Source organism: Limulus polyphemus, unplaced genomic scaffold (assembly GCF_000517525.1).
Source record: "Limulus polyphemus unplaced genomic scaffold, Limulus_polyphemus-2.1.2 Scaffold95, whole genome shotgun sequence".
Lineage (NCBI taxonomy): Eukaryota > Metazoa > Arthropoda > Merostomata > Xiphosura > Limulidae > Limulus > Limulus polyphemus.
In genome coordinates this window covers 1,005,302-1,022,506 of record NW_013665705.1, presented here as the reverse complement: position 1 = coordinate 1,022,506, position 17,205 = coordinate 1,005,302, and the positions used below count along the sequence as shown (strand labels likewise).

General features: G+C 33.9%; 1 protein-coding gene across 1 annotated transcript in view; it reads right to left on the bottom strand.

The window, feature by feature from the left end:
- The window catches only part of LOC106469256, a 253,790-nt gene that overhangs the window by 25,371 nt on the left and 211,214 nt on the right, over nt 1–17,205 (bottom strand). Inside the window, exons 4-6 of the mRNA XM_022398583.1 lie at nt 7,763–7,891; nt 1,880–1,953; nt 884–1,011 (exon numbers count right to left, since the gene is read on the bottom strand). Coding sequence (XP_022254291.1) covers nt 884–1,011; nt 1,880–1,953; nt 7,763–7,891 — 331 coding nt within the window. The remainder of the gene's footprint in view (nt 1–883; nt 1,012–1,879; nt 1,954–7,762; nt 7,892–17,205) is intronic.

Sequence of the window (17,205 nt, the reverse complement as noted above, 5' to 3'; positions counted from 1 at the left end):
TACTTTTACACATATTTTTGTTATTGGTATTCAATGTTATCTTAATTTTACACATACTTTTTTATTGGTTTTCAATGTTACCTTAATTTTACACATATTTTTTTTTATTGGTATTCAATGTTACCTTAATTTTACACATAATTTTTTATTGGCTTACAATGTTACCTTACTTTTACACATATTTTTGTTATTGGTATTCAATGTTATCTTAATTTTACACATAATTTTTTATTGGCTTACAATGTTACCTTACTTTTACACATATTTTTGTTATTGGTATTCAATGTTATCTTAATTTTACACATAATTTTTTATTGGCTTACAATGTTACCTTACTTTTACACATACTTTTTTATTGGTATTCAATGTTATCTTAATTTTACACATAATTTTTTATTGGCTTACAATGTTACCTTACTTTTACACATATTTTTTTATTGGTTTTCAATGTTACCTTACTTTTACACATATTTTTTTTATTGGTATTCAACGTTATCTTAATTTTACACAATTTTTTATTGGCTTACAATGTTACCTTACTTTTACACATATTTTTTTTATTGGTATTCAATGTTACCTTACTTTTACACATATTTTTTTATTGGTTTTCAATGTTACCTTAATGTTACACATATTTTTTATTGGTATTCAATGTTACCTTACTTTTACACATAATTTTTTATTGGCTTACAATGTTACCTTACTTTAACACCATAGAAGTTCAATACGAGTACTGCTCTTACTTTACAAAAACAATTGTTTTCTCATAATGTGAATCCATTGCTTCTCCTGTTGACAAAATGTGGGCTTCTCAATATTTCAGCTGATTTTGCTATTTATACATCGATATCAAATACGTTACTTAAATGTTTCATTTTCTCACCAAGAAAGTCGTTCCTGTGGGTCAACACTTTACTGTAGACGAGTAGATCACCCGGACAGATCTGCATGGGTGGAATAACAACAATAGAGCTTCGTCTACGATTTCTACCGACACTGCTGTCATCCGACCTGCGTCCGTGAGATAGCAGAACATTATGTAATAACATAAACCAAAACAATAGCTGATTACAAAACAGTGTTTATAAAACCTAAAATAACAAATAGGCGAAAAATGATATAGACCTATTTATTATTGGTTACACATAATTCAATCACTTGTTTCAGTAAAGTGTCACTGAACTTTATTAGTCTAAAAAATACTACAAATGTAAAATAATTTTTTTTTCAACTTTCACTGTATTATATTCAAAATTTGGTAAGCAAATTTTTGGTATCTGAAGCATAAGCTCAGTTCATGAGCGTCTTACATAATTAAGGGTTCATCTTAACGATTACCTACATAGGTTACAATAGCCAAATAGAAAATTTCCAGCATCCAAAATTTACTCGAACTATATTATGTTATGGAATGATTTGAAAATTGCTATCAAATGACAACATTTTTTGACACATATTAGTATTGGTAACATTTTAACACGAATCTATAAATTCAGGTAATGATATAGATATTTAAATAACAAAATATAGATGTCGATATAAATGAAATAAAACTATTTTCATGTTAGCATTTGTTGACAGATCCAAATAAATATTATGTTTTGATATAAATACTTTGACCTCTTGAATAGTAATAGAGTGGAACATCTGTTTGACGTTCAAAACATTTAATTTTGATTGTTTGTTCAAGTTATGCACATAGCTACACATTGGGCTATCTGTGCACTGCCCACCACGAGTATCGAAACCCGGTTTCCAGCATCGTAAGTCCGCAGACATACCACTGTGCCACTGGGAGGGCAACCATTCAATAAAATATAACTTAAGTCTAGTAAAAAAAAAAAGAGATCATTAAACAAAACAAAAAAAATCAATTTACGTTGTAGCTTGACCTTGTGAAGATTCCTGATGATATCCATCTTCGCCAGCACTTTCATATCCATCAGTGATCATCTGTAAAAAGAAAAATAGAAAATTCTATAATCTTTTATGTCTCGGCCTCTCGTTCTAGAGAATTATGCTTAGTTTCCATTAATAATAGATGTTCAGAAATTTGTCTCCACTTCTGTCTCCCATGATACCCTTTGTTATTTTATTCTATGAAGCCCTTAATCTTGATTTTGGGTCTCAAGCTTAAATAATGTCCAATTACGTATAAATCAGACATTCTGAAACCTGAAGTTAAAATAACAACCCTGATTGGCACAAAGATTTCAAAACACAAGTTATGTCTTTAGAAGTATTTTGCCACACGATTTTGTTGTCACAGATTCTACCTAAACCTTTAGTTCAGCAATTGGATAAGTAAATAATATATTTATTAAACAAAATGAGCCATTTTCAGTGTTTCTGAGGTAATTGGTGTCTTTTTGTTTATTCAATAATCATCATTTTATTTCTTTAACTTATGCTATCGTTCAATTAATATGTTCTACCTCGTTTACTCAATGCCAAAGATGATGGATGCTGTTACACTTAAGAAAACACATAATTATAACTCGCCTGTTGTGAAAATTTGCAACAAACAGATTTCCAACACAACAAAAGTGTTAAAGAAAGAGTAATGTAAAAATGTAGTGTTTATTATCGTTGTAAAAATTATTTAAAATGAGTTAAAAGAAAAGAAAAACACTCACTCTCCTACAAAATAAGGTAAGGGTACAAAGTGTATTTTGTCCAACTCGCCCATTGTTTCAAGAATGATCTAGTTAGGTTCACAAGCCGAACTAAGTTTTCTATATATTACACGTATTCTATTTTTGTTTGTTTGTAGCTAAGCACAAAGCTATACAATGGGCTATATGTGCTCTGCCCAACACGAATATCGAGACCCCGGTTTCTAGCGTTGTAAGTCCGCAGACACACCGCTTTGCCACTGGGGGCGCTGGGATACGAAATACATTATAACTTTTTTTTTGTTTAAAGTTAAGCACAAAGCTAAACAATGGGCTATATGTGCTCTGCCCAACACGAGTATTGAGACCCCGGTTTCTAGCGTTGTAAGTTCACAGACATACCGCTTTGCCACTGGGGGCGCTGGGATACGAAATACATTATAACTTTTTTTTTGTTTAAAGTTAAGCACAAAGCTACACAATGGTCTATTTGTGCTCTACCCACCCCGGGTATCGAAACCCGGTTTCTAGCGTTGTAACTTCGCGGGTGGTGTAATATAGTATTAAAATATGATTTTTTTTTGCTAGGCAAGGAACTTATGTTAATGTCTAGTGTTAAGCCGTTGAGATCTATCCTTATTTATCACAAGCTTTCCCCGTATAATTTAAATAATAACACAGCTAAATCTTCCTTATCTATACAGCGGTTGTTGTTAATTACCCAAGTAGCGCCTGGATACCACTGCTAATTGAAAATGGAATGTTTTAAAGCATAGTGCACGAGCAACTGCTGGTCCTTGAAACCTCGATTTACTTAACTTACTGTAATATTGAGCTCTTAAACCTCAATTAGACGGCTAAGTAACATTGAAGCTCGAATATTAATCTATCACCGAACGCCATAGCTGAGATGTGCTTAATGGACAGCTTAAGTTCCAACAGTATTCTTCTCGGAAACTGTCTTATGAGTGCGCATGCGGCTGTGTGTACACGTATGTTAGGCTTGACGATAATTAGCATGACTTGTAAAAAATAACCTTATTATACCTGTCAGATAACACTGTTGTTTATGTAGTATAATACTACAACCGTGTATCTAAATAAATATGTGGAATTTGACAACTGGCTTCATTTTAGCACCATATCACATGGTTTCCTTCATTTAAAAAAAAAGAAGTATTTTCGTTCAGCACCATACCACATCGTTTCTTTTATTAAAAACGCATTTCCATTGAGCTCCATAGTACATGGTTTCCTTTATAAATAAGTATTTCCATTTAGCTCCATAGTACATGGTTTCCTTTATAAAAAAGTATTTCCGTTTAGCTCCATAGTACATGGTTTCCTTTATAAAAAAGTATTTCCAGTTAGCTCCATAGTACATGGTTTCCTTTATAAAAAAAGTATTTCCAGTTAGCTCCATAATCACATGGTTTCCTTTATAAAAAAAGTATTTTTATAATATACATCTACATATATACATGTTTATCCTAAGTATCTTGTTTCAAAAGAAGAAAATACATATTCAGTGACTCAACATGTGGTACTATGATTGCTAGAATCTGAGGGGGATCGTTCCCCATTGCCGTAGAAATGAGCTCTGCACTTTGAAGCTGTGGGTGCGCTACAAAAGTGATGATTAAATCCCACAAGAATAGCCCAACAGTTGGCGGTGGGTGCTGTTGATTAGCTGCCCTCTATTTAGTTTATGGCCTCAACATTGGGAACATTTATGTTTGTTTAGCTTTGGGTGAAAATTCTGAAGTTCTCAATTATTTTACGTGAACATTTGTGTAAATCATGTTCTATGCACGTGTATCCGGCTAATCTCGACTTATGAGAAATCGGTGGCTTAAAATGTATTGATGTTTGATCCTATCTCGTGACGGGATTCCGAAAGTACTGTACTAATAAAACTTCTGAGATCTTGATGTGGCTCTCATATTTTGGGCTTGTACAACTTCTAAGATCTAGTTGTGGCTCTCATATTTTGGGTTTGTACAACTTGTGAGATCTTGATGCGGCTTTCATATATTGGGCTTGTACAACTTGTGAGATCTTGATGTGACTCTCATATTTTGGGCTTGTACAACTTGTGAGATCTTGATGCGACTCTCATATTTTGGGATTGTACAGCTTGTGAGATCTTGATGCGACTTTCATATTTTGGGCTTGTACAACTTCTGAGATCTTATGAGAAACGCTCATCTCATGAACCTACGATTTATGTCATCCCTGGCATTAAACTGACTGTAACATACAATCCTATGTTTCTACAAAATTTGCTTGCAATAGATTTCAAGCTTGTGGGAAAGTACATACACGTTGAAAGAGAACAAATGGTTTTAAAGCGTTTTGTATAATACATATTAAGAATAACTGTTTGTTTCCTCAGAACACTCTTACAGCAAAGATTTTTACAAGAGTTGGAGAAGTTAGGAATGTTTGTCTGCGTTTGCAAAATGATTTTAATTACAAAGAAAATTGTTGATTTTTTGTACTCTCTCATTTCATTTGTTGCCATCCATAATGCTCGACTTATTAAATTTTAATTTTATATTTACCATGGAAACTGAAAAACTTTTATTTAAACTTCAGGACACTTTTCGGACAGAAATACTATCATGTTCTTAAATATTAAAGGATATAAGAGATTGTTTGTTTGTTTGGAATTAAGCACAAAGCTACATAATTGGATATCTGTGCTTTGCCCACCACGGGTATCGAAACCCGGTTTCTAGTGTTGAAAGTCCGAAGACATGCCGCTGTGCCATTGGGGGGCGGTATAAGAGATAAAATTAAAGAAAAGCATCACAAATTTAAATTGACTGTAATGACAAGAGATTTAAAAGATTACAGAAGACGAATAAAGCTGGTCATACAGGAAATTAGAACATCAAAAAGGTTGATTGAAAATGTAAAAATTAACAATAAGGATTTATTTAAACACCATAAGGGTAAACAAAACGTTAGGATGGAGTAGAACCCTTGAGGGATGATAAGAGAAGGCTTGTATCTGATGATTATGAGATGGCTGGGTTATTAAATTCTTCTTTTTCTTCGGTTTTTACTAATGAGCATTTAAGCAGTATTCCTCATTTTCAACAGTTGATAGCTGGAAACAAGATCGAACAAAATGACTGCATTAATTCTGAGCTTGTTAAAGAACAATTGGGAAGTTTAAAGAACGATAAGACTCCTGGGCCAGATAATATTTCTCCAAGGGTTTTAAAGAAGGTTAAGGATTAGATATGTGAGCTACTTGCTACTATTTTTTGTAAGTCCTTGAATAGTGGGCAGGTGCCAGAGGATTGGAAATTAGCTAATGTCATTCCTCTTTTCAAGGGAGGTAATAAAAATTGTCCTGGTAGTTATAGGTCTGTTAGTCTTACATCAGTTGAAGGAAAAGTTTGGAAAAGTCTGATAAAAGATGCTTTACAAAGTCATTTAACAACGTTTAGGATTGTACTTGGTTTCACTAAGAGAAAATCTTGCCTTACAAGTCTTTTGACGTTCTTTGAAAATGTTACTGCTTAGGTAGATGAGGGGAAGGGTGAAAATTTGGTGTAACTGGTCTTTCAGTAAGCATTTGACAAGGTGCCACATAAAAGGGTTGTGAAAATATCTCTATAGGTGTGGAGGGTAAGTTAGCTAATTGGACAGAAGAGTGGCTGGAAGAAAGCAGAGTATTATTGTAAATGTAGTTCAGTAAAACTGGATTAATCTCACAAGTGGGGTACCTCAGGGCTCAGTCTCAGGATCTTTGCTCTTTTTGATTTACATCAATGACATAGATGAAGGAATGGTCAATAAGTTACCTAAAACTACTGATGATATTAAGATCTTGGGTATTGCTAGCTGTGGATAGAGTGCTGCATTACAAAAGGATTAAGTGAATTGGGCAAATAAATGGCAGGTGGGTTTTATTTATAATAAATGCAAGGTAATGTATGCCATTTATCATAATTTGAATTATGAGTATAATTTGGATGGGAATAATCCTAACAGTATCATGAAGGAAAGGGTTCTTGGTGTAATGGATGGTTAGTCTCTTAAACCATCCAAGCAGTGTGTTATTGTTAGGTGCAGGACAAAAAGGATTCTAGGTTTTATCTATAGAAATAATGAATACTAGTCTAAAGAAGTTATACTTTCATTGTATTGGTCATTGGTCTGGCAACATTTGGAGTATTGTGTTCAGTCTTGAGCTCCTTATTCCAAGAAAGACATTGAATTGTTGGAAAGGGTTCAGAGGATGGTTACTAAAATGGTGCTTGGGATGGAAGGGTTGTCATGCAAAAAGAGGTTAAGATCCCTGAAGTTGTTTTCTTATGAAAACAGAAGAGTTCGAAGGGATCTGATTGATGTGTTTAAGATTGTAAAGGGAATTGATAGTGTTGGTGCATCATCTTTTTTCATAATTAACAGCGAGAATATTAGGACTAGGGGACACAAGTATAAATTTTGATAATGTAGGAGTCATCTTCAGCTAAGTGTTGGAATGTGTTGCTTTGGGATGTTGTGGAGACAGAAAATTTACGTGATATAAGAGAAAGCTTGATAACTATATGAATGATAAGGGCTGGCTTTAAATGACTTAGAATTTATTATTCAATATCTTTAGTTTAGCTTAGAAGATGACATCCGAGATGGACCAATAGGTCCCTTTTTCACCCCAAACATTATATTATGTTAACACAACACATAATTATGTATAAAACGTAGAGTAAACCAGGGTAATGTCTTTCATAGAAAATAAAGGACATTTTAACCATTATTTATAAACCTTGATATACCTTGTGATTCAGTATATACAGTTATACGATGTGATTCAGTATACATTGCTGTACCTTGTGATTCAGTATACACTACTATACCTTGTGATTGAGTATACATTACTGTATCTTGTGATTCAGTATATACTGTTATACCTTGAGATTAAGTATATACTACTATACCTTGTGATTCAGTACATGGTGTTATACCACGTGATTCAGTATATAGTGTTATACCATGTGATTCAGTACACATTGCTACACCTTGTGATTCAATACATACTGCTGTGCCTTGAAAAGTACGTTCAAATCCGATTTATTCTTGTAAAATATACGTAAATATATGTGAATGTTATATATGAAAGTGATAACCTTTGGAGGAACAAGAGCGCGCCTCCTATGGAGAGCTGCAGCTGGCGGTGCCTCTTCCAACTCATCCGTTTCACTCTCTTCATCTTCAACGGAAGAGAGTTTCTTGAAAACTATATTAGTCTCTTGCTCCTGAAAAATGAGATATACATATATATATATATATATATATATTACTATATGAGAAACTAAAACTAAAGTGTTGTTCAAACCATAATAAATGCAATGGTCTGAAATTTCTGAAAAAAAACAAAACACTGTAACAGAAACTTATACCAATGGTGTTTCTAAAGTATTGTTTCTTCTGCCACCATACCGCAGAATTCAGGGAAAAGGGCACGAGTATCGTTTCTAATTAAGAAACATGAGACGAAACAAAGAATTGTTGAAGACTTTAACTATTTCTTTTTTAACCATAAATTGGAAAAATTATTCATAAAAGTCACAAATGTTATCATCAATCTCAATTTTCGAAAATTGAGATTGATGATAACATTTGTGAAAAGTTTCACAAATGTTATAATCAATCTCAATTTTCGTTTCACAAATGTTATCATCAATCTCAATTTTAGTTTCACAAATGTTATCACCAACCTCAATTTTAGTTTCACAAATGTTATCATCAATCTCAATTTTAGTTTCACAAATGTTATAATCAATCTCCATTTTCGTTTCACAAATGTTATCATCAATCTCAATTTTCGTTTCATAAATGTTATCATCAATCTCAATTTTCGTTTCACAAATCTTATCATCAATCTCAATTTTCGTAATTTTACAATAATACTTATTCTTGATCATGGAAATGTTTCCTGATATGTTTCCTAATATAACTTATGAATGAAACGAGGCTCAAATTTAAAAGATTTAAACGAAACACATTAGATACAGAAACATAATTTGGAGAAGGGAAAAACATGTTGCTTAAATAAAAAATCCACTTTCGAAACATGCCTGGATATTTACCATGCCAGTTATTGGTTTTGTTCCAGTTATAAGCCTGAAGAAAGATCCAAGATTAAAAGAAAGAAATGTAATGTTGTTCGTATCATATTAAACCAGTAGTTCAGTGATACTTAGCTGCCGTATCTAAAATGAAACAAAGTATCTGAGTCGTACCTAGCTGTTATATTTAAAAGGAAACAAAGTGTTTGAGTCGTACCTATTTGTTATATCTAAAAGGAAACAAATTGTCTGAGTCGTACCTAGCTGTTATATTTAAAATGAAACAAAGTGTCTGACCCGTAACAAACTGTTATATCTAAAATGAAACAAAGTGTCTGACCCGTAACAAACTGTTATATCTAAAATGAAACAATGTGTCTGACCTTTAACAAACTGTTATATCTAAAATGAAACAAAGTGTCTGACCTTTAACAAACTGTTATATCTAAAAGGAAACAAAGTGTCTAAATCGTACCTAACTGTTGTATGTAAAATAAAACAAAGGTTCTGACCGTAACAAACTGTTATATCTAGAAATATTATGTATGTTCTATAACTAATATTCTCAAAACAATGCAATGAGTTGTTAACTTTGTCCTTTTATAATAAAAATATATTAAAAATGGTGCACGTGTTCGTGATGTGTTAGACAGAGATTTTTTAAAATGCGTAATTGTTGTCACAGGTAGAGAATTTGTCACGCTTATTCGTTATTTGACAACGAGAGCTTTAATACGCGTAGTCATGGTTAATATCCACTCCACAGCGTTTGTACTTATTGACGTTGTTTGTGTGAACTTTTGATATCGAATTTTCGAGCTTATTGTAGCGCATCTTCTATAAAAAAGATAAGTATGACTTTCATTAAACCGAAAGTCTAGGATTTATATTTCTATTTTCAAATATCTGCTAGCCGTGGAAGTTTCCAAAGAAATAAAGACAAAAAATAAGTATAAAACTGATTTGCTTTTAAAACTCTGAAACTCAGAACAAATAACACAGGTGCCTTAGATTTTCAAAGTTAAAAAGCTTAGAAATTTGAAGAAAAAGATAAAAAAGTCATGATTATTGGTATACGTTTCATATGGTTTTTGTTTATAACTGAAAGCAAAAACTCCAAATGTAACCTATCTAACAGTAAAGCTTGCTTCTGTTACCCTTTTAAGTTAATTACTGTGGGTAAGGATTGTTTGTTTTGCTGTTAAGCGCTAAGCTGCGAAATGGGCTATCTGTGCTGTGCCCACAACGAGCATCAAAATTTCGATTTTAGCGTCATACGCCTTCAGACTTACCGCTGAACTACATTGGAGGATATGAATAGGGAAGAAAATAAGTAACATATCTTTAACAATAGGATATCAAATAGAGCCACCTAACTTAAACAGACAAAAGCTGTTTTGAAGATTTCCATGCTTAAAACTCAAAATAATTATTTCAGAATTTTGTAATTCCCCACTTTTAAAACCAAAGCGTTAAAAAAACGTAAAAAAATGTGATAGTTTCTTCTTATTATTATTCATCGTTGCTTAGATCCTTATGGTAGACCTGGAAGTGTCAGGTTCACCTGGACCTTTTCCTCTCCCTGCATTTGTTAGTTTGCAACTGTAGAATATTTTTTTTAAATTACAACATGAAGTGATAGATTATATCAGCTTGGAAAAATATTTGAACATTAGATGGAGTTGATTATGGTTGGTGGAAATAACAGAGAGTTGAACACGATTGGTGGAATCACGACACCCTTCCCGGTTAATACCCCAAAGAAGGTAACCAGAAGAAGCGAGCAAGAAATAAAAATGAAAAGGAACTGATGAAAGAGTGCCAAAATAAGATTAAAAGGGATATTCTGCGACGCCAGCCGGAGAACAATGAAAACAAATACAGAAAATGAAAACCTAGTAGATATAACAAAAGACCAAGCCAATATCCAGCAGGTCAGGAAAAAAAATACCATACTACATATCACGTTGATTGAGGGATTTCAAAATTCACAGCTTAACCGGTCTTGAGAGTTTAATATTTACTGTCATTCAATCTAGTAATTACTATGGTAAGAAGACAGCAAACAAAGTTCAAATAATTTCCTTTTCAAGCGACAGTGAAATTAAAATTAAATACGCATTTGGTACAATCTCTGTCACAGGATCGAAAAAAATTCCAGCTGAATGTATCAAGTAGGAGTTCTTTTGTATTTCAACTCATTGTTTTGTAGTTTAATGAAATCAATATTAAACATACAAACGTTTGCAAGTATCAGTATGTAATTCTGTAGAAATGTTTTCTTTCAGTGTTAGGAATAAATACATACATATTTAGATTGTTTTATAAGTATGGTGGTATTTTTTCATTCTTGTTTTTTGTTTTTATCTGTTCGGTATTTTTTTTTTTAGTAAAAACTTTCATCAAAGGTAAACTTGCGTTGTTAAAAGTTTATCTGGGGATTAACATAGATGAGACAAGGGAAAACTTATTTTTTTCTTCAACTTATCGGCCCGGCATGGCCAGGTGGTTAGGGCGCTCGACTCGCAATCCGCGGGTCGCGGGTTCGAATCCCGTCCCAAAAACATGCTCGCCCTTTCAGCTGTGGGGGCGTTATAATGTGCCGTCAGTCCCACTATTTGTTGGTAAAAGAGTAGCCCGAGAGTTGGCGGTGGGTGGTGATGACTAGCTGCATTCCCTCTAGTCTTACACTGCTAAATTAGGGATGGCTAGCGCAGATAGCCCTTTTATTCAGAATAAAATAATGGTAGATTTGAAGTAAAGTCTTTATTGGTGAAGCAAAAATAATTTAGTAAAAAACTGTGCAAAGTCACTCCATTAAATTATAACTAAAATGTTTTATTGCCTCTACAACTTGTTTTGTTAGCTTAACTAATGCTCTCTAAAAGGCCTAAGTTTACTATAGATGCTAACAGAATAATATTACTTATCTGCAATTTGGTCATACTCAGGACACTTTTTCGAAACTCAGTGTTCCCAAATTTGAACAAACTGACCGGTTGTCAACAACAGACAAACTGATTCATTCACTGATTACTCGTTAAAATGATTAACAGATTCACTTAATAATCAGTTATCATCTATTCTATTCTAACTCTCGTTATATACTACTCAACTGCTCTAAAACGTTGGAGACGTCAAACCTCCCTCTAGCCAAACAACAATATGAACGTCTAAATCAAAAACACGATCTATAGCAGCACTAATTGTGAGTGATATAAAAGCCAATTTGAATACATATATTCCCTCACAGAACTTAAAATGTTTGTGTTAAAGTTTAGTGTAAGAAAATAAACTACATATGATTTTATTTATTCAGATGACACACGGGAATTGTTTGGGGGTAATCTATACAAGTTTAACGAAACCTTAGTATTTCTACATAATAATAACTTCCATGTCTGAGCGTAAGGCTTAACAGCGGTAATTGATTTTACGAGGAACAAATTACAAGTAATACGAACACGAATAACCGCCTGCGATACATACAAGTCTGTTGTATATAAGTATTTCATTTAAGCACCCTGGAATAAACTGTTGGCTTCCACGGGAAACTTACCTCGGAAAACAGCTGAAGTTTACGTAATCGTTTAAAGTTCATTATCTGTTCAAGTAAAATAAATCCCAGTGAAGGGTTGCAACAGTGTTACATTCCAGAAGCTTCTTCATTAACGCACAGATATCCCTAACTGGCCAGCCAACGTAGTATTCGAGAAAGCTTGGATACACTAAACTTGATGGTTTGGTTATTTCACCATACTTGTAGACTCCATTTTGAATTTTCGGTACATTTACTATATTCAACGTCTCACTTTCAGGGTTAAGTTAAATTGGCGGAGTTGATAATGACACTAGAGTATAGAGTTTATGTCAACTAGGCCTAAAAACATCCTTGTTTCACCAGGTCTGAAAGTTCCGCTATTACTCCAGACCCTAACAGCCTCTGATGGTTATGCAATTTTATCAGACTCGAAAATGTTGTTCTATTATTAGACTCGGACGTTTCGTTAGTTCAGAAGACAATCGAGGTTTGTTATTCTCCTGGGTCTTAGGGTTTGTCTATTTCACCAAAAACTCAAGTCTTGCAGGCTGTGCACAATAAGGTTTTCTAATTCAGCATCATGTGGCCAACTGAAGAGGACAGTAACGATTTAACTTCACAACGCACTTCCTTCTGGAAGCAGATGTTCTAACTACTGTACAAAAATCACCCACAACCACACTCTGCCTTATATTAGCTTTTTTACATGAAGATATCTACGTTTCTGTTGTTGTAGTTTAAAGTCCACTTGATATAAAATTACTTCAACAACAACAAAAAGATTTTCAAAGAACACTCGCTGGCTCATTTCGCTTTTATGGAAAAAACATATTACCATTCTTAATACAGAATTATTTTTCATGATATATTACACGACAGAAGTCAGGAAAAGACAGGTGCTACTTAAGCTTCCTTTACTATTACCCATGACCACACAGCACCTGCTCTAAGTCACGTGACTGTCAGCTATGATATCTAGGGAGCACTGCCGGCCTTCTGTAACGCCAGAAGCTAAGTCTGGAAAATTTTATCATTATTATCGTACCCACCTATAGAAAAAAAAAAATCTAACTAGCTCTTAATGTTTAATACAAGAATATGACTTTCACATATAGTTGAGTGAAAACATTTCTAAGAATTTGTTTGTTTGTCGTTAAGCGCAAAGTTACACAATGAGATATCCGTACTCTGCCCACCACGGGTATCGAAACCAGGTTTTAACAATATAAATCTGTAGACTTATCGCTAGGGGGGCATTTCTAGGATTAACAGCTAGTTCAATGAGAACTCCAACGACATAAATTTTTTTTGTATAGAAATGTATTGATCTTGATTGCGACATCTTGAAATTTGAATGCCAGCTACAAAAATTTTATTTATGTTGAAGAAATGTAAACACTTGCAATACAGGGCCGAGATTCTGATCATTATAGACTAAGGAAGGATTGAAACAGAATCAAAATAATTACAATAAGAAAAATATAACGATGAATTAGACCAATAAAAAAGTAGAGTTCGTTCCAGAAAAGAAAGTCATAAACACTGTAGACGTTTCACAAATATGAAATCTTAAAATCTAAGTAATGAAAAACGGGGCTGCCAAAAGAAAGTCATAAACACTGTAGACGTTTCACAAATATGAAATCTTAAAATCTAAGTAATGAAAAACGGGCTGCCAAAAGAAAGTCATAAACACAGTAGACGTTTCACAAATATGAAATCTTAAAATCTATGTAATGATTAACAGGACTGCCAAAAGAAAGTCATAACAATATCATAAACATTATTCATAATAACGAAACTAATGGTAGGTGTAATAATACCGTTCCAATTATAACGAAACTAATGGTAGGTATAATAATACCGTTCCAATTATAACGAAACTAATGGTAGGTATAATAATACCGTTCCAATTGTAACGAAACTAATCGTAGGTGTAATAATACCGTACCAATTGTAACGAAACTAATGGTAGGTGTAATAATACCGTTCCAATTGTAAAAAAAAAAAAAAAAAAAGGCGGATATTAAGCAATATTTTGGAGAAAAAAAAATCTGAAAAGGTCATATTATGTTAAATGATTAAAACTGTAGCATGTTGAACCAATTAGAAACAGACAGATATGTGAAAATTTAAATAGAAAAGTAATTGGTAGCGCGTTAGAGATGCAGACAGATAGCTTGTTAATTAAAGATTGTAGAAAAAAGATGAATAGATAGCTTGAGAGAAACATAGAACATAGTTAGATAGATCAGATACGTTTGTGTAATAATTTTTATTTAAAACAAACAAATACTAAAAATCAATCCTAACAGCACTAACTAAAACAGGTTTCGTTATTTTCAATAGATAGAGACACAAAAAAAGCTTAAAATAGAGATACAAACGGATAGAATCAGATATACATATATATATATATTGAGAGGTAGACAAACAGCTAAATACAGACTGGGAAACAGATAAAAGCAAAACGACAGGCAGACAGATAGATAGAGGTAACTATTGTCCCTTAAGATATCTAATGAATAGAAAAATCCGTGTCTTACACGCGATAACCACTAAAACAGCAGCCCTGCTCGTCGATCTAATCCGAGAAACTAATTTCAACTCTCCAGTAGTTTTAAGAGAAGGGTGTTGGTTACGATTAGCTTAGCTAACACGTATCAGAAAACTGCTTTATAAGACAGTGCTAACCCTAGCCGTCTATCGCCTAGTAACCGCCTGTGTACTCCAGCCTTTCAATAAAACTTGATTTAATTACACTTTTCTTCGCCAAAATGCAGTAACAATCAAGCTCTTATCTTGGTAAGTGCAACCAGCGTTGTACCCAGTGAAGCAAGCTCAGAATTTATGACTATGATGGAGAGTAGCCACGTTTACTTAGAACTTGAGTCAGGCAGCAAAGGTTTTTTTTGATATTACAACGCCATGCACGAGTAAGTTTCAACAAAATTATAAACAGCTGAACTAAACTCTTTACCACAACAAAGAAGTATATTGTATAGATGAACGTAAAAGTCGACAATGTAAATTACTGTGCAACGTTAATCAACCATTAATTTACTACAAATGTCGTCTCTAAAATATTCAACCCATTCGGTTAGACAATTATTGTTTGTTTATTTCTAATTAAGCACAAAGCTACACAATTGGCTATCTGTGTTCTGATCACCACGGGTATCGAAACCCGGATTCTAGCGTTGTAAGTCCGCAGACATACCGCTGTGCTACAGGGGGCCGGTTAAACAAACTCGAGTAATGGCATGTTTTTTGTGACTAAGATTGATAACTGACACATTACTTAATCGGAGTTATTTCAGTCATATAAGTACGTGTCAAGTAAAAATCCCAAATCATTGGACGACTCATAATAAAAAAAATTAAACTCAATAATGAGAAGAAATTTGATTAAACGCGTGAAACGCATCATGGGAAACTATACTAAACCCTAGACTCATTAAACACACGAAACGTTTAAACAGTTTTCCATTCTGATAACATTATGTGTTTAGTGGCTAATATAAGTTCTTTCTCTCTCTCCCAATATGGCCACTTTTATACCTGCATTACGTAATGCTCATTGATCTTGTGTCACATGTGAATCGTTATTATTTTGTATGGTGAACAAATGACCATAACCTCTGGAACAAGATTATATTTTACTCAACATTTGTGTTCTACAATTTGTTCAGAAGTGACCTACTACTAACACTGCTAGACCCACAAAAGCGACCTCCTACTTACACTGCTAGACCCACAGGTGCGACCTACTACTTACACTGCTAGACCCCCAGGTGTGACCTACTACTTACACTGCTAGACCCACAGGAGCGACCTGCTACTTACAATACTATATTTACAAGAGCGACTTACTACTTACACTGCTAGACCCACAGGTGCGACCTACTACTTACACTGCTAGACCCACAGGAGCGACCTACTATTTACACTGCTAGATCCACAGGAGCAACCTATTACTTACACTGCTTGACTCACAGGAGCGACCTACTATTTACACTGATAGACTCACAGGAGCACCTACTACTAACACTGCTAGACCCATTGGAGCGACCTACTACTTACTATGATAGACTCACAGAAGCGACCTACTACTTACACTGCTAGATTCGCAATATGAAACAGGCTATAAACGTTTAACAGGCCCCTCACCAGCCAGTGGGGGACATTTTTGTTGACAAAAACTACCGAATTCGGTTTTTATTAATTTGAACAGAAATTTTTGGCATTTTTATTGGCTAAAAAGAAGGCATTTCCCGTACTATTTTAGCGTTGAGGCTGCGAAGAGAGATTTGAAGTGGTAAGGTGACTGAAATCTATCAGCGCATCACGAGCTTAACGGCCAAGCACAAGAAGCATGGAAGTCTCCAAATGACACTCGGAGGTATCAAGAACCGTTTAGAACCACCTTGGTAGATATTTTTCAGCAAGTCTAGTACAATATTATGCCTGTAGCTGCTTTCAAATTTTTCCTGTCTGCTCATCCTACTGCTGACTATCGTGATGCTTCGACCTTCCCTACCGAATCGCAAGTGAAATCGTTCGTATCTCTAAACGTAAACAGGTGATAACAGAAGCACAAAAGGTTGGCAATTGCTTATTTAATGATGCTGATAATGTGGCTTTATTGATATATAATGTATTTACTCTCAGCAGGTAGACCTTAGTACTAGCTAGTATGGAGACTTGAGGATGCTGTATTTCACTTAAAAATTTATTAATTAACAAACGAAAACTTGTCTCGAAAAGATATGTCCAAAATCACCCTCTTTGGGAGTTTTCGGATAATGCAACGTAAATAACGGGATTTTCACTTCTGTCGTTACCAACATTGGGATAAAAAAACGTACATAACGGATTTTCACTTCTGTCGTTACCAACATTGGGATAAAAAAACGTACATAACGGATTTTCACTTCTTTCGTTACCAACATAGGGATAG